General features: G+C 46.0%; 3 protein-coding genes across 10 annotated transcripts in view; 2 read left to right on the top strand and 1 right to left on the bottom strand.

Moving 5' to 3' along the window:
* The first annotated feature begins 1,550 nt into the window (after nt 1–1,550).
* On the top strand, nt 1,551–16,152 carry LOC139748367 (ionotropic receptor 93a-like). 2 transcript variants are annotated; one of them, XM_071661471.1, is made up of 12 exons: nt 1,551–1,658; nt 3,226–3,321; nt 8,079–8,230; nt 8,818–8,934; nt 9,563–9,795; nt 10,656–10,784; nt 11,562–11,751; nt 12,036–12,275; nt 13,122–13,378; nt 14,308–14,445; nt 14,898–15,084; nt 15,244–16,152. In XM_071661471.1, exons 2-12 carry the CDS (start codon nt 3,234–3,236, stop codon nt 15,490–15,492), a joined length of 1,980 nt encoding a protein of 659 aa, XP_071517572.1. In that variant the 5' UTR covers nt 1,551–1,658; nt 3,226–3,233; the 3' UTR covers nt 15,493–16,152. The 2 variants fall into 2 exon arrangements, with proteins under 2 accessions (XP_071517572.1, XP_071517573.1); XM_071661472.1 differs by having other exon boundaries at nt 14,898–15,094; nt 15,244–15,489.
* A 332-nt stretch (nt 16,153–16,484) lies between these two features.
* Nucleotides 16,485–21,131, bottom strand: LOC139748368 (2-hydroxy-3-oxopropionate reductase-like). Its single transcript, XM_071661473.1, has 7 exons — nt 20,965–21,131; nt 20,054–20,206; nt 19,553–19,671; nt 19,288–19,434; nt 18,885–19,002; nt 17,085–17,266; nt 16,485–16,859 (listed from the first exon to the last, which is right to left on the bottom strand). The coding sequence occupies exons 1-7, from the start codon at nt 21,083–21,085 to the stop codon at nt 16,653–16,655; spliced, it is 1,047 nt and encodes a 348-aa protein (XP_071517574.1). The 5' UTR covers nt 21,086–21,131; the 3' UTR covers nt 16,485–16,652.
* Nucleotides 21,132–22,875: 1,744 nt separating this feature from the next.
* Nucleotides 22,876–24,785, top strand: part of LOC139748366 (FK506-binding protein 15-like) — a 35,523-nt gene continuing 33,613 nt past the window's right edge. For 3 of the 7 annotated variants that reach the window (XM_071661466.1, XM_071661465.1, XM_071661463.1), the window contains exon 1: nt 22,877–23,067. In XM_071661466.1, the coding sequence (XP_071517567.1) occupies nt 23,006–23,067 (62 nt within the window). In that variant the 5' untranslated portion in view covers nt 22,877–23,005. Of the gene's footprint in view, nt 23,068–24,785 lie in introns of all 7 variants that reach the window. The other 4 variants (XM_071661464.1, XM_071661468.1, XM_071661469.1 and 1 more) reach the window with 4 other exon arrangements.

Here is a 24,785-nt window from a genome sequence, read left to right as displayed (position 1 = left end):
GATTGAGGGTATGATTACGTCTATGAGGTGTCCACTCTTGTGAGGTGTTCACTCTGGTCCATTTCTTCTTTGGTCCAACACGGTCCACCTGAGACCTGGCTGGTTTGGTCCAACACGGTCCACCTGAGACCTGGCTGGTTTGGTCCAACACGGTCCACCTGAGACCTGGCTGGTTTGGTCCAACACGGTCCACCTGAGACCTGGTTGGTTTGCCACTTGTCTCGTCAGAGCGACAATGTTCACTCGAGTTATGTTGTTATTTCGGTCCATTAATGGTCCTCTATAGTCATACAGTTCTGTGTATTTCAGTGGTTCATGATAGTCTTGCCAGTGGTCCGTCAGCAGTCCAACATGGTTCGTCAGTGACCTTTAACGTATCAGAGACCTCTCATGGCTCGACAGTAGTTCAGTACGGTTCATCCATGGTTCATTGTGGTCCAAAATTGGTTAATTTATCAAGTACTGGTTCTGTATCGTTCATCAGTGGTGTACCAGTTGACCTCCGGTACTTCACTGTGGTCCATTGCGATCCTCTGGTTCACTAGTGGTCCTCTGTGGTTCATCACTTGGTCAGTGGTCTTTCAGGTGCCCCTTTTAGCTTCTCTTTGGTCCGCCAAGGGTCAGTTGGCCTCGTAGAGTGAGCACTATGGTGGTTTCTGTACAGACCATCCCCCCCTATCCTCCCCCACTCTCTGCACATAGACGCACACACACACACATCACAACACTTCATGACCTGTGGACGTGGCCAGCATCCTGGGCGCTGCAGGAACCTCCGTAGTGATGGAAGAGACTCCTGGGGGGGCGGGGGAGTATTTATATGTACGTATATATTCTTTCATTAAGGTTTACGTAAGTGACCCACCACCCTTACGTGTTATACAAGGAAATGGTTTATATTTTCATCGTTTTAAGAGAGTTCGTATGTACGTTCTAATATCACCATCTTCGTGTTCCAAACGGATGAAAGAAATTCTTATATAAGCACTAATATAGGATTCTTTTTGTCTCAAACGGGTAAAAGCAATTACAAATAAATGGTTTTTTTTCTTGTCTTGTCTTATCTTTTCCGAAGTTACTCCCGTATTATTGCCAATGGTAATAAGGGGTTGACTGAGGGTCGTGTGTCCTGCACCATTAGCGTGAGAGCAGGGCTATCAATTATCTTAATAACACACGCTAAGGTGGACTTGACGTGGTTGAGTATTCAAGCAATTTTGTTTTCAATACGAAAGGATCAATCTTGTTGAAAAGGTAACGTAGTATAATCATACAGTCGCGTTTTCCTACTAATTTCTTTCATTATTTTGTGATGCACAAGGTCTTGTTGGGCCGGTAACGTCATCCCAGCAGTACACGCCAAGGTTAGACCAATCACACAAGAACACTAGCCGTTGGGTTAACCAATCCACGTACACCCTTGGAAGTGTGACTTGATGACGTTGACCAATCGTCTACCGCACCTAAGTCCATACTTGATGACGTCGACCAATGAGCGTTTTGTTCTTATCTGGGTTGAGATTCCCCTCGCCACTTAACAGGGATCGTTGACTACGTCGTCCTATTCGCTGGTGGGCGAAGGTTCAGTCCAGGCGGAAGGGGACGTCAGACATTTGAACCCTCACTCTGTTACTAATAACAGCTCGAGGCTCTTACTGGTGAGATAAACCTTTGAACAAACTTGTTCTTGTGCTAGAATGGCAAGCAGATTGAAGTGCAATTATATTAGTTATATATTTTCCCCAAGTCTGAGTTCATAAAGTCATTTTCAGATTTGTAAGTCTGCATGTTTACCGTTTTTCATTCTTTTATTGCTGTATCTTTTTGAACTCTGATACAATTAATGGTGGGAATTATAGCTTGATTCTCTCACGAAATTTTACAGTCAACGTGAAGGATGTGTATCAATATAAACCAGCAAAATGTGTATGATTTAGATATCAGAATATATACACTTATCCTCATAGTCATACCAATTTATAGGTTTACATAATATGTTTTAAACATTCCACTGAAAGAAATAATGGAAAATGAGATATGAAGATTTTAAGATGATAGTTAATTTCAAAAGATGGTAACATATTAAATGTTACATTATTATCTTTCGTTAAACAATGGAGGGTTAATGTAACCAAACGGTAGGTGTCATGGTTCTGTGTGTGTGAAATATCGTTCAGTAAAAGCATTACTTCTATATTACTTTCTTGAATTATACAGATTGATATTCCTGTTACAATTAAAGTGATTTATTCCAAAGAGTGTTACTAGAACATTTGAGCATCACACACGCTAGCGAAACATAAAAGCGGCCATAATTGGTGCAACTGTTTGCCACTGTATGATTATCCACCATAAGGTAAATAATGCATTTGGTTGTGGATTTTGCATTATTCTGTGGTTCTGTCACTATGAGTACGGATTCCTGAGGGGACTTGGATTAGGTTAGTGTGGCTGGGGTTAGCTTAGGTTCTTGGATCGAGTTTAAACCCAATAGTTCCCTTGTACTTCAAAACCATCCTCATTTCTCTCTCCAAAGTGTTGCAGAAAAAAATTTCTTTTGGTTGGTTAATTAATGTACCATACAGGAGAAGAAAAAGTTATTGCAATCCTCAAACTTCCTGTGGCTCATTTGTAAGAGAGGGGGTCAGGATGGAAAGGCACTCAGCGATGAGAATCGCGTATTTCACCATGTTTTCTTCTCATGCTGAGGTGTCTAAATGGATATAGTTTGGAGAGCATTGCCCATTATCTTATCCGCTTTTTGACATCTTTGAGTTCTCATATAAGTCCAGCAGGTAAACCCCTATCGCTATTTTCCACTTCGTGTTGGCCTCCTGTGCTGCTGGTATTGACGTAAATTTGACTTGTTTTCGTCTATATTTTCCCTTCTCGTGAAATGTGATTTCTTCCACTTCCCTGACAGGTTTTCTTTTAATCGTTGCCTCTCATTTTCTTTCGAATGGTGTTATTTGAACGGCGTCATCCGCAAACACTATGTTGGCGTTACCAGCTGCTGAAGTAGGTATGTCCCTGATGGAAGACTAGTCCAGAGCTGCTCTGCTGAACTTCAGCGAAAAAGGCCAGATTTTATTGTGCTAGATTCACACAACGAGTCCACCATCTGCGTATCCTTCCATTCTTGTAAGTCCCACCTTCTTACGTTGCCTCATCAGTTCATCCACCATCTTTACGTTAAGTTAATGACGATGTTCTTTGTGATCGCAGGTCACCAGATGCAGAGGAGGTCTGTGACCAGGACCTGGTTCCTGATGGCTGTTTTCGTCTCCCAGGAGATCTTCACCAGACCACTTCACCACCAGGGTTAGTTTATGCCACCAGGTTACCACTACCTCACCAGGTTGACTGTGTACCACTCTACACCACAAACATTACAGAGTCGTTAAGTCTACCAAAAGTTGGTTTACTCAGTTATTGAAATTTACGTATATATTTTTTTCTTGAATATTGTTTATCTTACACCCGCCTGCGGGATAAACCAGAATGTAGGAAACGCCAGTTGGTCATTACTCACCTCTTGACCAACCAGATGGTCCACAAGTGCTCGCTGTCCTCACCATTCATCTCTTCCCCTGTCCTCAACACGTTTGTTAAGTAAACACAAACCTATCATCATTCTAACTACTTCCAGCTCATCACTTTCACATATAAAGAACACTCAACATTCTTATCACCATGAGAGGCCTATATAAAAGTGATGATTATCATAATCATAGTGATAACAGCTTGTTCATCACAGTCAAACTTCATTCTTCACAGTAATTATTGAAAGAACGGAAGATCGTCTTGGAAAATGCTATAAGCAGAAATTCTTTAAATATAAAAGTTTTGGCAGGGAAGACGTACAGATGCATCGCTAGTGAATTCGTGATTCTCCAGCCTGAATTAATCTCTCTTAATATTCATTCATCTGTTTGTCTCGTGAAGTACAAAAACTGAAATAGAAAATTTTATCACCAACTGCTTATGTTTGGTCAGTTGTCGCTGCGCCACAGCACAGTATGACCAGCGTATCTTGTGTGTTGGTGAGGAGAAGACTGGGTGTTCAGTGTTACTCCTCATCACTTGTAAGGTTCTATAGGGCTGTGACGTATCCCAATCATCATAGATCATCGTGTTATTTCACTCTACTTACTGAAACACTACAGAGGTAGAGAGATTCGTCCAAGGGTATAACGTAGTCTGTCGCACATCCAGCAACCGTGGACTGTCGTGTGGGGGTCAAGTGGAAGTAAGTGTTATAAGATGTATCGGAAATCGGTGTATGTAAACACCATTACCGTAGTCTCTTTTATGATGTCATGGAATTAACGCTTCGAAGCCTTTCAGCTTGATGTATGGCTTCCCGCATGGAAGAAGGTGAGGCAACGAATGTTGTCACGGTTATCAACAACTTTTAATTATTAATTGTTCCTGTTGAAGGCTTCTACACCTTCTCCCCTCCACCACCACCACTCCTTCCCCTCCCTGGCTACCACTTTTTACTTCACCACGACCATGTTTACTCACCATGGCTACCAAACCTTCCATCATCACCACTACACCTACCCACCCTGGTGAACGGCGTATGTCATTCATTATGTAGTATAACCATTCACCCTCCCATTTCCCCCATTTCTAAACTCCTCTTACTGCCAGCACAACCATCCCTCTTGCTGAACAGTGACATATTTTCCCTAAACTATTACATCCTGGAAGGCAGAAGTTTCTACCCAGCTAAGGAAGTAAATGCATGTGTAGTTAGTGATTGCCGGATTAGAATTAAGAAATCTAGAGGCACGTTTTCTACACAAAATACAGGTCTTTTCTAGGCCACATGTGAGCACCGATGGTCGACAGGCACTTAGCAAGCGACAAAGAAAAAAGAATTTACATAGTAATCAAATCCAGGAACTCCTTACCTTGCTGGTCGATATGTCTTCAGAACACCAACCAGTCTCTTATTTATTGTCTTGATTTACTTCAAAATCTCTTTGGGTCAGTGTCTTTGCCTGCCGGAATTTTGATCGGTTAACATTTCCAACTAGTTGTTCATGGCGCTGCATGACGCACGGTGGTCATATATATATATATAATCATATGTTGTTGGCTCTTACGACCACAGTGTAGCACATGTGGCATAACACATAGTATATGTTGGAAGGACATAACACAAGACGATACCCTGCATAACACAAGACGATCACCCAGCATATGTTAACACACGACGATACCTTAGTCAATACTGAAATAGCATGACACAGAACGATAGCTTAGTGTGTGTGTTGGAGTAATATTATACGTCGGATATGGACTATACATGTATATTGCAGTATGTGCCGTGTATACATAGTCCCTCGTTGTGCATAAGTATGGAGAGCAAACACAGTCGGTGTAGCATTTTCTTAATTTTTTTAGGTGGCGTTAGTGGACGAGGTATGGGACTAACGACCAGTTTAGGCTGGTATAGGGCACAAGATGGTGTTTGGTTCGAAGAAACTGGAATATAATATTAACGTTTGTGTGACGGTAAAAAAAAAAGGTAAATAATGAATTCTTGATATATTGCGGAAAAGTCAAGGAAGGTGATTTGTATAAACACAATAATAAAGCAGGTTGATTTTTTTAGTTTGTAGAAACCGTAATATTAGAATAACATTTCCCCAAAAGAGAGTTAGAATGTAGACATTGACAATAAAGATGTCCCACCTTGGTAAAAGAAAGCAGTGCATTCTTAACATTACGTGGACAGTGTTGCATGCAAACTACAAGTCTGTAGCGGACCAAGTATTATATTATTTTCACTGGATGATTCAATATTTTTCCCAACTTCACAATATATTGTATTGAAATCCTTTACACGTACATTTCCCTATATATATCTCGTCATAGAAGAATAGTTCTATCACAGTGATTCGAACAGTCACAAGAGTCAGACTGTAAAAGGGGACCTCTTGAGTTGACACCATGATGAACTTGTCACCAAAACATTGGACTGTGGTACAAGACAGGAATGACTGGTATAGGTGGGACGATTACGAACTGCTCATATTGGAAAAGTGGAGGGACGAGTTACGGGTAATTACATATGAATCCTGGGGGAGGAAAGGAGTCCCAAACAAGAACATGATTGGAGGTTGAAGCAAGAGTGTGAGGAAGGGCGCGGGGGCGGTGGCTTGTCTTCAGCAACGGTGTTGTGATCACGTAGGGAAAAAGCCAAACGAGAAGAGGCAAATGAGAGGTGACAGTGGATAATTACGATGCCCTAGAATAGTCAAGGGTAAGAGTTAGGGCAACCCAAACGAACCAGAAGCATTAATTTTTGTGGATTCTTGAGAATGATAAATATTCCCTGTATCACAGAAGTCTGTCCTCCCCCAACACTCCACCGACACATGTATACCACGAAAGGCCGTTATCATGGCCAGTGGTAGATGTGCATGCGCTTCTAAAAATTATTTAGATTTATGTTTCACACACTGTCGTAGATAACACGCAAAGTACGGAGTGGTCCCCTCTCTCCCCAGCAGCAAGGCTCACGCGAACGCTTGAGCACGGATACAATTTTTTCAGCTAAGACATTTATTGTTCGTGTTCAGGTAATTTTACCCATTAAATATTGAATGTAATATTTGAGAAATCGACATAAAACACTCATCTAATATCCACACCTGTGTATAATCAGAACGGGTCCTTTCTGAACGTATATAATCCACACCGAACACTCAGAACGTGTCCTTCCTTCAACGTATTTTGTGTTCACACATGCAACCCGATACTACGAACAAAACACTGGGGTTATCAGACTTGAGTCTGCCACACGGCTTGGTGGTACAGACCCACATTCTCCACACTCATTTAGATGAAGCATAACAACAATAATCATTGGAACAGAAAACGCACCCTTTACCCCACCTATGAGAACGTCCTTCCAAAACTACATGGAAAGATGATACAAATGGCTAGATATTTTTGGGAAAACTTAAGACTTCCGCTGGAGTAATGGACGTCTTAAGGAAGAATTGTGACCGCGTTTGGATGAGGAGAATTTTATGTAGGCTTGACCCTAACCCTCGCAGCGGCTCGGAATAAATAGGTGGAGGATCTGCTTCAGATGCTGTCACTAGACGCCATCACTGTAATGATACAAAGGTACAGACAGTGGTAGATCTGGTAATGCCTCGTTGTCAACTTCGCTATAGATTTCGTGTTTTGTAGACAAACTGGCGAGGTGTATACTGGCGGACAGCGTGACGCGCTAGAGCGACACCTTTGTCGATGACAAGTAAGGTAACCTCATCGTCTGCTCCTTTTTTTTTTAAGGGGGGTCCTGGTGATATATTGATCAACGTGTTCAGCTGTTGATGATTTTCCACGAGTCACTGGGAGTGTCAGGTTAGAGTATCGGTCTCGGAAGAGGCATACGACATCTACTCTCCCCCTGATTATGTGCGTGTGAAAGAAGTAACTTTGCTCATTGTCTACCTGAATATTGGCTTCAGATGACAAACCTGCTGGGAGGTCATCGCCACCGTCACCCAGGGGCACCAAAGAACTATGTAGTGAACTTCACAACAGCAACAGCTGTAGTAGGTGAGCAGGGCATGGAAACACACATGTGGTGGTGGGGTGAAGACGAGAGGTGGAATAAGTACCTCCACACTTAACAGGTAAGTTACTTAACGATGGAGATCCACCACAGTCTTAGCCTCCTACCGCTCCGGTAGGCTAGTGCTGGGTACTGGCAGGCGTACAACCTAATACAAGGGTGCGTATGGACTCGGGGACTTCCCAAAGAGCGAAGAAAGATGGTGTTTACGTTTACACTTGACGTAAGTGATGACATGATAAACAAGGGTGGACTTCTACTGTAGGTGAAGAGTTAGAAGTGTGATCAGACGTATACAGACACGGGTAATACACGTGTGGTAGCTGTTGAACACTCCGTACCACGAGGACAGACGAAGGCCAGAGCGAAGTAGAGGAAGCCAGGGATACGAGAGAGAGAGAGAGAGAGAGAGAGAGAGAGAGAGTTTTCCCTCACACTGACACAGCCTCCTCCTCCTCCCCCACACCGGCAGGATCGAGACTGAGGACTGCTGACGGAGGCGAAGACGTCGATGGTACGGGCGCTGGGCCGGTGGTGGTGAGGCTACTGACGGAGATGCACCACTCGTCTTGCTCCGTCGTAGTGATCACCGACTCCCACACCTCACCAGCCACTATCCTCAAGGTACTGGTCACCTGTCTTGTATCTGCTGCTGGGAATTTGATGATGAAGGCTGACAGGGTTTGTTCGGGGCAGATGTGTATCTGCTAGTGTGTTGGAGTTGTTATTCATACCTGCTAGCCATACACATCTGTACATCTCTGTCCACAAACTTAGAGGGCGTTCTTCAGCCCCTTTCCGTCTCAAATCTTCTTCTCACCATCGCTGAAGCTTGAGCTTGCTGCTGCTTCCCTCACTCCTCTCCCTCAAACGTCGAATGGGACATATCGACACCTTTGATGCTCGCGGGTAAACACAACGACAACACCTGGGTACAAAGACGACGAGGTATACTCGTCAGGTTTGGGATATGTAAAGCGACAGGTCGTTTACAGTCCCTCTCCTGATCGGTACGACCTTGCCTCCGTGACCCCAGGTCTGTACATGACCTATATAGACAAAGATGGCGGGCCTCAAAGACGACAGGTCAGCGCTATAAAGGTCTTTGATGACCTGTAAGATCCCAGGTAACGGTCTGTTAATAGGTGGTCAGGAAGACCTCTCATGGTCTGTAAGACTTCCACTTGGCCAATTCGTTACTCCTCCTTCAGGAGTTGGTGGAGGAGGGAGCCCCGGGGGGACTGGTGGTGCTGCAGGCTTCTGGTGGAGGCTGGACCAGCAACACGACCGAGGACGACCTCCCTCACCTGATCCACCAGGCTCGCCAGGTACGACCCCCCTCACCAGATCCACCAGGTACGACCTCCCTCACCTGATCCACCAGGTACGACCCCCCTCACCTGATCCACCAGGTACGACCCCCCTCACCTGATCCACCAGGCTCGCCAGGTACGACCCCCTCACCTGATCCACCAGGTACGACCCCCCTCACCTTATCCACCATGTACGACCCCCTCACCTGATCCACCAGGCTCGCCAGGTAAGACCCCCTCACCTGATCCACCAGATACGACCTTCCTCGCCTAATCCACCAGGTATGACCACATCACCTGTGTGTGTGTGTGTGTGTGTGTGTGTGTGTGTGTGTGGTTGTTTTTACGTTGAAGGCTCCAATCACGAACAAAAGTCCACATCAAAGCCGAGCCTTGATTGAAATATACCGTCTGTTAATGGGTCATTCAACCAGAAATCATAAATACATTAAATATGATCCCAGAACTATCATCATCATCATCATCTCATCATCATCATCATCATCATCATCCGTTCTTTGGTGTTCTAATCATCCTTGTAACATGATTATTTGTTTATTATTAACATATGTCTGAAGTGGCGCAGTTAATGACCTAGTCTTACATACACACAACGACCCATCTTCAACCTTCCGACGACCAGGTACGACTCCTGTGGTCGTGTGTGAGCGTGGTGGTGGTCAGCGACGACCTCGCCTTCCTGGCCTCCTTCGGGGAGTGGAGCCTGCGGGGTCGTCTCCTGGTGTGGGAGACGAGGGCCCTCGCCGTGACCCGCCTGACGCTGCAGGAGGTTCACGCCCTGGTCACCACACACTGGACCTTCGCCATGATGAACACTATGATTCTCCTGCCGGAGACGCCACACACGGATCTCAGGTACTCCGGCACTGTGGGCCAGACTCTCTCTCTCTCTCTCTCTCTCTCTCTCTCTCTCTCGCCAGGTCAGAGCACATCCGACAGGTCGACTCGTGGCTGGCGGGGGTCAGACAGCACCTGACAGGTCGACCTGACCCCCAGCAGTGTACCGACCATCACACACCAGGTCAAACACCACCTGCACAACAGGTAGCAGGTCCCCTCCCCCTCCACCTGTCTGCTCAGCAGGTCTGACCTGGACTTACACGTTCTTCCCCACCATCTGCGTCGGACTGTAAAAGGAATACATGCATATGTAACACTGACACACACACACACACACACAGACACACAGACACACGCATACAAACACGTGTGATTTCCCAACAACACGTGTGTAATGTCCCTACAGCTCACGTATATGTAACAGAGAGACACACACACAGACACACACACACACACACACACGTGATTCGCTAACAAGACGTGTGATGGAGATGTCTCTAGCTATAGATCCCTCTGTATATAGTCGACTTGTGGACGACAAGAACAATCATACGTCGAACTGAAGAACGGCCAAGGTAAACAAGCTTTTGATTCGTCGATAAACAGTGTGGCAGGTGGAACGCATGCGTATTATATTCACTGATCCCCAGTGTGGCAGGTGGAACGCATGCGTATTATGTTCACTGATCCCCAGTGTGGCAGGTGGAACGCATGCGTATTATGTTCACTGATCCCCAGTGTGGCAGGTGGAACGCATGCGTATTATGTTCACTGATCCCCAGTGTGGCAGGTGGAACGCATGCGTATTATGTTCACTGATCTCCAGTGTGGCAGGTGGAACGTGTATATTTATCATGTCATTTCCAATGTGGCAGGTGGAACGTGTATAGCCACCTGCCGTACGGACGTGGTGGAGGCCAGCTGGTGAAATTGGCCTCCTGGTCAGCGACGGGGACCTTCAACATCCAGGCAAGCTTCGTGCTCTTCCCTGACAAGTTCTCCAAGTGAGTCACAACTCTGACCTAACAACAAAGGTCGCCTTTTTCATCATAACATTTCACAACCTTTTATATACAACACATTACAAGCACAGTGTTCATCCTGGCCTCCAACACTACATGACAACTCGTCTTCCATCACCTTCAACAAGAGGCCACCATTATTCTCCGAGGATAACCTCGTCACAGACCATCGGGTCTTCTGTTATCTGTGCTCCCCCATGTACTGTCCTCATCATCGGGTCTTCTAGTATAACTTTGCCGTAGACCATCAGGTCTATCATAACCTCGTTGTAGACCACCAGGTCTTTTGTTATCCGGTTGTCCCAGGCTAACATAACTTCCTACTCTCTTCATACTTCTTTTCCGCACGTTGCTGCTCCTCTTCTTCGTCCAGTACAGACCACACCCACACTCATCCACACACTCTCTGGACGACAGCCTCCACTCACTCTCATTGCAACAACAACAACAACAACCAACATTTCGCTTCCAGCGTCTCTGATAAGGACCCCACTCCTACTCTCAGCCCTCTCCCACCAACTACAACCTCCTCTCCCTCCTCTCCCACCAACTACAACCTCCTCTCCCTCCTCTCCCACCAACTACAACCTCCTCTCCCTCCTCTCCCACCAACTACAACCTCCTCTCCCTCCTCTCCCACCAACTACAACCTCCTCTCCCTCCTCTCCCACCAACTACAACCTCCTCTCCCACCAACTACAACCTCCTCTCCCTCCTCTCCCTCCTCTCCCACCAAGTACAACCTCCTGCCCTCCTCAGCTTCAACAGAGCCGTCGTCAACGTGACAGCGCTGCCCTACAAGCCTTACTGGATGACAGTGGGTAATGGTGGTCCGACCTCAGGCGAGGCCACCGTGACTTACTCCGGCAGCGACAGACTCCTGCTGGAGGCCATCGCTAGCGCCCTCAACTTTACCATCCACGTCCTTCCTGTGAAGTCTTGGGAAGAGGTCAGTAAAGTTAGGAACACTTGGGAGGAGTCCAGTAAAGTTGGGAGCACTTGGGAGGAGTCCAGTAAAGTTGGGAGCACTTAGGAAGAGGTCAGTAAAGTTGGGAACACTCGCTCAGTCATTAACGATGCATTTGTAGAAGTGATTTCTGATCATTTCCTGAAGAAGTGGTCCTTCGTTTTCACCACACATAAGGAACAAGCATGTAGTTGAACCAAGTTCTCTCCCTCTCAGATGAGATCCTTGGTTCCTCTCAGATGAGATCCTTGGTTCCTCTCCTGAAGGTGGTGACGCTGGTGGAGGAGCGCGTGTCCTTCGTGGCATCGGTAGTGCACATGATGCTACCACAGCGGTCTGAGCGGTACGGCTTCACCCGCTCTTACGAGCACGGTGTGAACCTGGCCTTCGGGATGAGCAAGCCCTCGCTGAAGCCCCGCTGGCAGAGCCTCTACTACCCGCTGGCCAACGATGTGTGGCTCTCCATCCTGCTGGTGCTGATCCTCTTGCCACCCGTCCTTTACCTGGTGAGACGCCCTCAGGCAACGTTGTACACATGGTCTGGGATGATGCGAGAGATGCGACAATATTTTCCCATAAGATCGTTCAAATGCCTCTCTCTCGTAAAGATGGTTCAGACGTTTCACAAACATTCTATCCAATCGTGTGAATCTTTCGAGTGAGAAGCATCAAGACTTTCTACCTGTCCTGTCAAACTTTCTGTCAAGTCTTTTACATCCTTGTAATGAGATTCTTCAAGAATTTTCTAAGTCAAGTTTCAGAACATTCGTGCTTCAAATTTTCTGAGGGACTTCTTCAAATATCTTTCATATAAGATGCTTCAAATCCTTGGCAGGAACATTTTTTTTATTTAGATTTTCCGCCCAAGATACTTGCATCTGTCTGGTCAAATGGCTCAAAGCTTAAGATTGATGTACTTCAACAATTCCGTCCCTGATGGTATGAAGTCTTGGAGGGACATGATTTGTTTTGTGACGACATGAACAGCTGTGCTGGTGAGATGTTTTTCTTCATTTATTTTCGTAAAATAAAAATCTCTGATCCTGATGTTGCGACGCGTCGGAGCCTTCCATGATGTAATCCTTCCGTCACTCACACATTACCCCTTCCATCACCCTCTCCTTCATTTTGTAACCCTCCCATTACTCCTGGGTCATCATCCTTCGGTCACCATTACATGACCAGTCAACCATTTTTAGTCCCTCCATTACCCCTTAGTCCACCCCTTTATCACCTAAACGCATCCTTCTTCCTCCATCACATGACTAGTGTCAGTCATTATCCACGATCCTTCAGTCCTTCCGCTCTCCCTCCGTCACCACCTACCACTTCTCCGTCGTCCCCTGCGGCAGGTCACCGGCGGGAGCCCTAAGGGAGCGGTGGTTGGAGTGGGCTCGGCGGTGGAGGTGGTGGTAGGGACGCTGCTGGGGCAGGGCTTCCCCCGTCATGTTCCCAGGACCACCTCGACGCGGGTCCTGCTCGGGACGTGGTTGGTGTTCGCCCTGGTGTTCGGCACCGCTTACCGAGGGAACCTCATCGCCTCCCTGGCCCTCCCGAAGTACCCTCCCCGCCCGGAGAACCTCGGCCAGCTCGTCAAGGTTGTCTACAGGTGAGGTTGGTGTCGAACCTGCTTACCCCTTGATGAAAATGTCCTTCTCTCGATAGGGTCTTGCCTCTAAAGATTTTGATCCGCTCCCGCTGCATGAAGGAGGTAGGTAATAATGCTTGCTTGCTGCCAGGAAGACCTTGGTGTAATAATGCCTGGTAAATGTAAGAGAGGCCCCGCTGGTTAACAATTCGTGACTTTCAAGTGACCAAACTGGTTTCGAGGGGCAGCAGGTCCCCGTGTCTCTCTCCTCTCCCTGAAATAAGAATGTTTTGTGTCTGATCTGCGCCAGGAATGAGCGGGAGACCACACTAGAATATATTAGAACAACATCTACCGTGTGTGACACAGTTCACAGCTCATTCTCCAACTCTTACTATGGACGGATACATTTCAGTGTACGTCTTTGCAAGATTTTTTTTTAACTTTTCTTTCTCATGTTGTAGGATCACCATTGCTGAGGACTGTGGGGGAATATCGTAATATTTATTACAGCTATGAAGACGTGTGGTAAAAATTCTACTTACATCAATATCATGACTATTTTTCTGAGCATTTCTTAGTCACAATACTGCAATTCTTAAGGGTAATACTTTGCCTTTGTCTACCACTGTCATGTTGGGAATCATATCCTTCATTTAATACCAGTCTTTATGATATTCTGATTAAGTTAATCATCCCAGTAGTACGAGTATAATACAGATGATAAACAGATACATAATCTTACCAAGGCTTTCATTATTGGTACCTTGACAATTGGTAAAATAATGACATATTGTAATAAATCGCACTTACCTTTCAACAATCCTTCTCCCACATCATTGGTGAATATCTGTGCTGAATATCCCTCACTCCAAAAATTATTGCCTGAGGGATTCTTGATGAGTATTATCATACAGCTTTCCCTCCCTCCCTCCCTCCTCCTTCGTCAGGATAACCATGCCATCGTATGGGGCCGAATTCAGAGACTTCCTGAGGCAGTCTGAGTCGCCCTCCTTCAGGGCCATGGGACGCCTCATGCACGTGGGTGTGTCGGTCCTGGACGGCCTCCAGCAAGCTACTAGAGACAAGTAAGTCATGTTCTTAACCCGCTACTGGAAGTGAGAAAGCTCCTGGACGACCTCCAACAAGATGGAACAGTTTATATTCGACCCAACGTCATCATGTCATCTGCTACTGTGTTCTCCCACACTCCTCCCAACACTCCAGATGAGACTTGACATCCTATTTCTTGTGTTGCTCTTGTGATCATGTCCTCCATATCCTGTGTGAGTTACTGATGAAAATAAGTCACCATCTCTCTTTTCCTGCTCTCGCCACAGTAATCTCTTTAGTTTCCGATCTCCATTTATTAGAAGAAGCCACGAAAGGGACCCCATTAGTCTGGTACACTTAGCATCCCTCCAGCAGACAGTCTCTTCCCCCCAGTTGGATGTGCGTCGTCCCCTGAATTTTTGCTGGACTCGCAGCTGGTGTTGACAACGAGTGTGGTGTGTTTTCCCTCGTTCACCTCCTCCTTCAGGCAGGCGCACGTGGATGGGCTGCGGTACCTGGAGCAGATGATAGCCGAGCACTTCACCAGAGCGGACGGCTCCACCCAGCTGTACGTGGGGCGGGAGGGGGTCTTACCAGGGTTGAACGCTTGGCCTATTCCTCACGACGCCCCGTACAAACACGCCTTCGATAGGGTGATCAACGTCGTCCAGGAGGTAATTAAAGGTGATTAGAAGTGGTGGTGATGGGTGATGTGGGTGGTCGACAATTACAGTTGGATACGATGACTCTATCATTAAACTGGTCATGACGTGAGGTATTGTGTGGGGAGCAGCAGTCACTTGTGTTGCTAAGCTCGCCTTCTCTCTTCCCAGACTGGCCTGTACAACAAGTGGATGGACGACATGCTGGAGAAGGCACGGCAGGAGGGTCGCAGGAAGCGGCGGCTGCAGCAGCAGGTGGATTCGCTGGGAGAAGTTGGCGCTAACAGAGGGGGCGCTAGAGCCCTAACCGTCGTCCACCTCCAGGGGCCTCTCCTACTCCTCCTGCTGGGGCTGGGGACCGCCGTCTTAGCCTTCGTCGGAGAGGTTTTGCTGAGGAAGTGTCGGCATCCCAGAAAATGAAATGGTACATCCCATACCAACCGTAGGCCAGTGAGATGGCTTCCCTCTGGAGGCTGGAGTGGGGAACTAATACGTATGAAGTCAGTACAACTTAACATTCCTATTGTAACATCCTATATGGTTTGTCTGTACCATATAGGATGCAGTTTGAGCCTATATGAGTCCTCATTACCACATATATGAGGCAGCATATCCGTACATGTCATAAATATCTTGTTTACTAAGTACGAAAGCCGACCCTGACTGACTGTGATGAACAGCGTCATTTTACTGGCGATTATAAAGACCATAACATTAAGCATGGAACTGGCAGATTTACATTCCTACAAGGTAAGATAATTTGTCGATTATTTACAGAGTAACGTAACTCTGACCCTGGTGTAATATGCCGTACATAGACCGAATGGAACAATGGTCTAACGTTTGCTAATATAGACTATAAACTATGCAAGTCTCCGGTAATACATACTCGTTTTCTGTAAGAACACTTGTGAAATGTAGGAGTGTCTTTAACATCTGTAGATTTGTTTACAGTTTAGTACTAGATTTCTGTCAAGATATACCAGTCATCTAGTAATCTGTACTTAAACTCATGCTGTTGCTTTATGCTTTTTTTGTAATCCGTCTTGTTAATGTCTTAAAGTACATGTGGTACATCCTGATGTGAGTTTATGGTCTGAATAATGTCCTTTTTTTCTGTAATATGTACTGCCAGATATGTCTGTATGTACGTGTGCATATATACATTAGAGTGAAGACGTGTTACATATTTACAAGGTTAAGAGACGGGGACAACACGGGTGTAAAACTCTCGTCCCAGAATACACAAAAAGTAATCACACATTACAATAATTTTTTTTTTTCAATATAACTTCATAAAAATTGATGGGAAGTCCTTTTTTCTTACGTTGGAGGTACGAAAGTCCACATCAAGGTCGGGCCTTAGTTGAAGTACATGAAGTTAATGAAAGGACGAATAAAACATGACAGAGGAAAGTATTTACGAATTTATGGAGGAAGTGAAAACCCTGTCATTGAAAATGGGTCAGGTTATGTACAGTTAGCTTTTGGTGTATGTACGCTGCTATAGCCGCTAAGGTCGCCACGCCTACTGGTATACTACCCCTCCACGACTCTTACGCCTCGTAGCTACAAGGAAACTACTCCTTTTCCCCGTGCACCACGACGATCGAGCCCTTGTTTATCTCGAGGTCGTAGATCCAGTTGTTGAAGCTGGGGTCGGCGAGACTCTCTCCGAGAGCGGCCTCGTAGATCTTAGGCGGGGAGTAACAGCCGACCTCCTCCCCAAGTTGGTACTCGGTCCAGCGACTTATGCCTAGCGTCGCCAGGTTCAAGTCTATTGGTACCTGCGAGACGTGGGTTGCGTCAGGGATGTGAGACGGGGGGTCGCAGAGACGTAGCAATGTCGCAGTGAACGTACAGTAACGTTGCAGTAGATGGGTTGCGACAGCAGGATAGGTTGTGATCACAAAATGTTTACAGGAGATATTGACACACGTCATAAAAATATGCTAAAGAAAGTGCGATAACAGAAGACCCCGAGGTTGTGAGAGGCCGTGGCCTTCGCTTACCTTATACTTCCTGGCCATGTCTTGGCCCAGATGGAGGTCCTTGTTTACGAGGGTGATGGGGAAACCCGGGTCGTAAATCCCGCTGAAGATCATGGGTCCAGCTGTCTCCCACGCGAAGCTGTTGCCCGAGCTGCAGCGCACCGCCTCCCAGAAGGTCCTCAGGTTCATCCCAGCGCGTTTGGCTGGCGGGAAGAACGCAATATGAGCGTCCCTTTTTCACAGGGAGTACAGAGAGGTGGGACATACCAGCCACGGGGGATCCTAAAGGGTATCGCCAAAGTCGGATCAAGGAGGTAATAGAACCCCCATCGCCCCTTCCTGTATGCCAAGGATGTACAAGATATACAACAGAAAACAACAGGTCATTCATCCATTTCATGAGAAATATAGAGTGCGCCTGGAAGAGATCATGTGTGATATTTCCATGCACGGTGGACCTAATGTGGGTAATGTGAGACTTTTCATCGCTGCAGATCTGTTCATCGCATCGCTGAACTGTAGGTTTCCAGAAGTTCTGAGATTCTGCCGACAGTACTGTCACTCCCAACCCTCGTGTTCGGTCACTGCCCCAGAGTTAAAGTTTTCTTTCCGTGCCATTACAAGGCCACACTGTCACTCCCGGGCCAGTGGCTTGTCTTCAAAGGTTTATACGCTAAACATAAACACGTCTCTCCTGTCGTCCTGGCCTTTGATTATGGCCTCGGGTATCCCATATTGTCCCTTGGGCCTTGGACTATCCCATGCAGAGGGATGGGCAACATCCCCTTGGAATACCAGGTAAGAGAACATGAAGAACAACGGTAAACCAGAGATCTCGAAGGGAAAGTTTACATCAAAACAAAATATTGAAATCAATACAAGAACTTGTGAACAAAGTTCGTTGTGAGGCGTTTATGACACTGATCATCGGATCTTTGAAGACCCTTCCCCCTCAAGTACCAAAAGCATTCAGTCAGCGAAGGCCAACTCATCCAGTGAGATCGAGGGTCGAATCAGAAGCAACAGGAGCGATCGGACCCAACTGCCAACCTTGAGGAACGCCACCTGTTGCTTCCCACATTGCCACCGTCCACATCTCGGGAAGAGCAGATGTTGACTCCCATTGCATGCTACGATGTTTCAGTGTGTTGGGTTGTGTTTAGTGCATTACGGCTTGTAGTCACAATAAACTATAGGGAAGTTGGTCTTTAATTACGAGAGACTTCTAAGCTGCCTTGAGTCTTATCTCACGAAGCCACAACAACGAAGCTATTAACTTGAACTGAAGTTATGATTGGTTGGGTAATGAGTTATGCAAGAAAAATATATAAAGAAACGCTCTTAATATATGAGCGGCTGAAGAATGAAGTCAGATGAGAGGATACTGTACATGCAGACAACATATAGAGATTTTAAGAAGTGGTGTGAAGGTTGAGTACGTTCAACGAGGACCCATAACCACCTCCCTCCACAGTGCAAATAGGTAAGTACACACACACACACACATGTAACACTACAGGTAATAATGGTTCTCTGAAAAGACACTGTCGTCGAGGAAGGGACTTACCTCTCACGAAGACCTCTGGGGGACTCTGTGGTCTTACCTAGGACCTCTGGGGGACTCTGTGGTCTTACCTAGGACCTCTGGGGGACTCTGTGGTCTTACCTATGACCTCTGGGGGACTCTGTGGTCTTACCTAGGACCTCTGGGGGACTCTGTGGTCTTACCTAGGACCTCTGGGGGACTCTGTGGTCTTATCTAGGACCTCTGGGGGACTCTGTGGTCTTACCTAGGACCTCTGGGGGACTCTGTGGTCTTACCTATCAAGAGGACCTCTCCCATGGCAATGACGTTGACCATGGCCAACATGTTGGTCGTCACCTTGACTATCATAGCGTTGCCGATCTCCCCGACGTAGAAGACCTTGCAACAGGAAGCCTGGAAGACACATGCAGCAGTGTGTGAGACTCTGATGCCACACCTAACCCAACCCACTCCACCCACCCGCCGTCTATCACTTTTGTTTCACCTCCCTAATTCCGTGTTGCACTTGGCCCTTCAAGCCCTATAGACTGTCGACCCATCTCGATATGTCTTACTGTCTCCCTAGGCTACCGTTCGTGTCCCGTGTCCCCAGCTGACGCCCTTGGTCTCGCCTCCCACCTTAGTAAGACTCCGGCCCAGTCCATACCCCCGGGTGGCAGCCACCACCACGGTACCTACGTCTAAGATGAGCGTCATAGCGTCAGCGACCGTCTTGTCCCCACCGACGTGGGTCACCATACTCCCCTTCCTGAGAGGCTCCAAACCCCCAGTTAAAGGAGCTTCCAGGACGTGGGCGCCCTTCGTCTGCGCCTCCACGCTGTACTCCTGCAGGAGAGGACAGTCACACTCAGCGTTGTAACAAGGGACTCCACCGTCTTCCAGATGTGACTACAAAATTGACCTCAAGTTCTGTAGAGAAGAAGAAGAAAGTCGAGTCTTTTACCTTCGTCTTCTCACAGTCGGTGGTGGAGTGGTCGATCCACACTTTATCCTTACTCAGGCCGGCCAGGATACCATCTGGGCCTTCCACCGCCTCCCGCACGTCAGATGGTCGGGCAAGACCTGTGGGACGTTCAGTCCCAGTTCAAAAGGTGTGTGTGTGTGGGGGGCGGGGGTGTGCATGACCCATGTTGTTTACAACGGGTTGGGTATGATGAGGCAAGGGGTATCAGGCAGGATACTAACCCAGGATGGTGTTAGGTACTGAGTGTACACACAGGGAGCTTAAGGTGTTGTGGTTGGTCGAGGGTTTGCAAGACTGGTGATTCTATGCTTGGTTAAGGGATACAAAGGATCGCATGTTATGCTCAGGCAAGGGAGAAAAAAAGGCATATGTAGTCGTCATCGCCTGGTTCCCTCTAGCTAATGGCTGTTCTCTCTATGGCAAATAACCATGAAGACCATCTTATTGACCTTAGATCGTCAGAACCCCTGTTCAACTGACCTGTGAAGACCACGTCCACCATCTGAGTGACCTCCCTGGGGCTTGAGGCCTGGGCGATACCCTGGGGGAGGGCGGCGTAGCGGGTCGGGTCCACGTCGAACGCTGCCACCACCCTGAACCCCTCACGAGTCAGGTTGTGGGACATACTGGTACCTGCGGGAGGAGGTCAGGGCTACGTTACCTGCGGGAGGAGGTCAGGGCTACGTTACCTGCGGGAGGAGGTCAGGGCTACGTTACCTGCAGGAGGAGGTCAGGTCAGGGCTGGTGAGGGCTTCCTTACCTGGAGAGGAAAATGGCTGATTCAGGGCCTGCCAGGGTGTTAGGGTAACATCCTGAGAGAGGGAGGCCCAGGTTGTCCCAGAACTGAACACAAGAGTATATTACCTTCATTAGCATAAATATATACAACAGTTAAATGGAATTACATGCTTCCTCGTCCATATTTTCGGAGTGAGTTTCAGCAACAGTTTAGTCATGTACAGTGAAACATTGATATTGTTCAGTTGACTACACTGAAGAATTAGATTAACACTGTTCATGTACACTGCAACATTGAACAAGGGAATATTGACGATTCCACCCACAATCCAGCGTCCAGTAAAGCTCACAAAGATCATAACTTATGTATTTCAAAGTTTTATCCCCTTACCAAAGGTTAATTACTCACTTGAAGGCTCAGAAAAATCATAACTTATGTATTTCTAAGTTTTATCCACTTATCAAAGGTTTATTATTTAAGTCTAATAAACTTGAAGATCAATTATATCTCAGTATTGATTGCACACCTTTAGAGCAGTTCCTGCCAACCATTAAAAGATACCCATTTTGTACAGGTGTAACTGTGGAATATAATGGTTGGAACACTTGGGAAGGAGACATATTCATCAAACCAAAACAGATCAACATATTACCGACTCTGCCGCACCCCACGACGCCGATTTTCGTGGCTTTGGTGGCGGTAGCAATACCCCGGGCCAGCTGAAGTGAGCGGAGCATCATGGTGGGTATGGCAGACCTCCTGAGGACAGACATGTTGTTGCCGCTACACTTAGCGAGGTACTGTCTGAGGCACGAGAGGAGACACACAACAAGTGATCCTTGATAACACGCAGGATGTTGCCAGACTGAAGTGACTGTGTGGATAAAATGCTTTATTGGTTTCGGGAGAATATATGTTTTTCTAGGATCATAAATGATGTGTTGAGGTGCTGGAGGTGCAAGGTCTTCATTAATTCCAAAGGGCAGTAGAAAATAGAATATTAACCAGACGAACTAGCCACCGATGACCATCATGTCCATCCGTAATTCGTCCCTCTGGTAACACCGCCTCAGACACGAGACGCCTCTTCTTCTATTGGCTTGTCATCCAGCAATATTCAGCCACACACAGACATTCAGGATGATGCTACGATAGATGAATATATCAGCCCAAAGAATCTACACGACTACCCTCCTACCTTGTCTCCCTCTTTGTGAACTTTCGTCCAAACATACTCCCAAAAACGTCTCCAACGAACGCCTCTTTCGAGTTCCAACACCATGAGACCCTTTCCTCCTATCAGCATTCCCAGGAACCCTCATACCAACACCAGCAATTTCAAAAGTCCCTTTCTTTCTTCGCGACTCCTAAAACCCCTTCAGCAAACCCTGTCCAAAATCTTCAACTCGAAAAAGAATAAAGAAGAAAAATAGAAACCCCTCCAGTACTCACTTCATCTCAATGATAAACTACAAGCCAGTTTTGGGCAGCAGCGGGATATAGACACATTGCTTTATCTCAATTTGGACTTTGAACTGACACTTGGAAAGTAAGATGTACAGAAAGTGTTGACGGAGTATATTGTTGAGTGGGTGTGGGTCAGTTCATCTGTTGCTTGGTATTTCCAGCTGGTGCAAGATAAGTGGTGTACATAACGTACATGTGTGTGTGTGTGTGTGTGTGTGTGTGTGTGTGTGAGTACACTGGAAAATTAAACATACGAAGCTTTTGATCGTACATCATATCATCAATATGGTTACAGGGCTATGCTAAGCTGAAGGCCTATGATCAAGTATTGAAATATTCTGTGGTTAGTCTTCTCGTATCACTAGGTGTCTGTCAACCTGGGAAACATTACCAGATATTTCCCAGGATTTTTTAATGTTTAGGAGCATTTCGTTATGTTATTACGAACACTATCATCTAAAGAGAAAATAGTGATAAAATGGGAGTGATAACTAACTGATACTGCATGTACAGCTTTAGTTTTAACTTTCACTTAATTAACACATGCATTTAACCTCAATGGTTGTGAGATAGACAAAGAAAAGTTTAAATTTCCCACCAATTTCCCATTTTCTGTATATGACGCCCGCCAACCTTCTTGTAAATGGATCTTGTAAATTTAAATATACAAGTTATAGAAGCCCTGACTCTTCTCTCTTCCACCAAATGGATTTGTTATTGCATTTGGAAAACATTGCACTTTATTAGTAAGAAATAAGAGGTAGGTAGAGAAAAAAGTGCACTTAAAAAGCTAAAGGTGATGAAGGCAATAGCAAACCACGTAAAAAATATCAAACCGAAGATATTAAATATGAAGACAAGACAAAAATTACTGAAAAAATAAAACACTCATTAGATAAATCTGAATATGATAAAACATGTGGGGAAACACTGGAAAATTGCATATGACCGAAAAATACGAAATAGAAATAAAAACAAACATATAACAATCCACCACAACGCAAGAAAACTAATAGGAGGAATAATAACATATTACTTTATGAATAAGGTGGAAACTGAGGAATAATGACATAAAAACCAGTTTTTGTCCAGTACGGTAGTCAGGTGACAGCTGTATCAGCTGTTGCGGTGGGTGTAAACAAACGGGCGGAGACCGACAACCTGACCAAGGATCCAGACGACAAGATAAACAGGGGGGTATAACCCAACCAAGGAAATCCTTCATTATGTTCTACTCTGGTCCTGACGAAGATGATGACGAGGACTTCACCCCTACCAGCACAACGAGGTAAATGTTTCGTAGCTTCAGAATATTTTCCCCACTTGCCCCGTCCCCCTGACGGCTATTGCATCAGTGTTGTCTGATGATGAAATTCATTTCAGCATCGTTGCTCACCGGGGTAACTTTTTTTCGGAAGAAATTATATTTGTGTCCAGAAGTTTAAACGACACTTTAATCATATGGCTCATTTCAGAGTAGGCGGGGTTTTGAAGTTGAGGAATATTGTTGGGCATTAAATTGGTAATTTTGCAGTGTCCGCCCAACAGATTTTTACCTTGAGCGATGGTGTACGTCCTAATCTAGTGAACCTTACTTGACTTTATCTAACTTAACCTGAACGTAGGGGACGAGTGCTCGTAGTGTGAGAAGTCTTTGATGATATAACAACTCTTTACTCCCAGTACACCTCGAGCAAGCAGAGTATGGTAACTTGAAACCACATAGAATACTGAATTCAGGACAGTTACTAGCTGTCTGGTAACCACAAACACTCAGCACCAGCAAAGTAGAACAAAGATCCTCCCACTGCAATCCCCCCCTCAGCATGCTTGGTGCTCAAAGTTCTATGCAACATCACAAGATTCCTCCCACAAACTACTCTGTAACTAACCATCAACCCCCAAGTAAAAATGAAAAGCTTACCCCTGCCACACACTTCAGTAAGGGCATGTATGATCCTTTATAAAGGGCGTTTATGAATCTTACTTGTTCTGCATCTACCTGAAGGATCTTTTCCATATTGGAGATACAGGACGTTTAAAATGCCTCGTATCTCATTACTTTTTCTGCATCTACCTGAAGGATCTTTTCCATATTGGAGATACAGGACGTTTAAAATGCCTCGTATCTCATTACTTTGTTTTTATACGATGTATATATATATATATTTTTTTTTTTCATACTATTCGCCATTTCCCGCGATAGCGAGGTAGCGTTAAGAACAGAGGACTGGGCCTTTGAGGGAATATCCTCACCTGGCCCCCTTCTCTGTTCCTTCTTTTGGAAAATTAAAAAAAAACGAGAGGGGAGGATTTCCAGCCCCCCGCTCCCTTCCCTTTTAGTCGCCTTCTACGACACGCAGGGAATACGTGGGAAGTATTCTTTCTCCCCTATCCCCAGGGATATATATATATTTTTTTTTTTTTGTTGCTGTCTCCCGCGTTTGCGAGGTAGCGTAAGGAAACAGACGAAAGAAATGGCCCAACCCACCCCCATACACATGTATATACATACGTCCACACACGCAAATATACATACCTACACAGCTTTCCATGGTTTACCCCAGACGCTTCACATGCCCCGATTCAATCCACTGACAGCACGTCAACCCCGGTATACCACATCGCTCCAATTCACTCTATTCCTTGCCCTCCTTTCACCCTCCTGCATGTTCAGGCCCCGATCACACAAAATCTTTTTCACTCCATCTTTCCACCTCCAATTTGGTCTCCCTCTTCTCCTCGTTCCCTCCACCTCCGACACATATATCCTCTTGGTCAATCTTTCCTCACTCATTCTCTCCATGTGCCCAAACCATTTCAAAATATATAGCAGATGATTTTATTAGAGTGTTCAGAAAATAAGCTTGGATGAGGATCATTTCTGTTGAGAAAACTCTTGCTTCTTACACTGGACTTCAGAGTAATTTAGGTGCTATCTTTTTCACAACATCTTTCATCTCCGCAGTTTAGTCTCTTTGCCTTCAATTTTGTGAAAAATTGTCC

Source organism: Panulirus ornatus, chromosome 73 (genome assembly GCF_036320965.1).
Source record: "Panulirus ornatus isolate Po-2019 chromosome 73, ASM3632096v1, whole genome shotgun sequence".
NCBI lineage: Eukaryota > Metazoa > Arthropoda > Malacostraca > Decapoda > Palinuridae > Panulirus > Panulirus ornatus.
The sequence above is the reverse complement of the archived record's forward strand: the minus strand, read 5'-3'. Positions and strand labels throughout refer to the sequence as shown.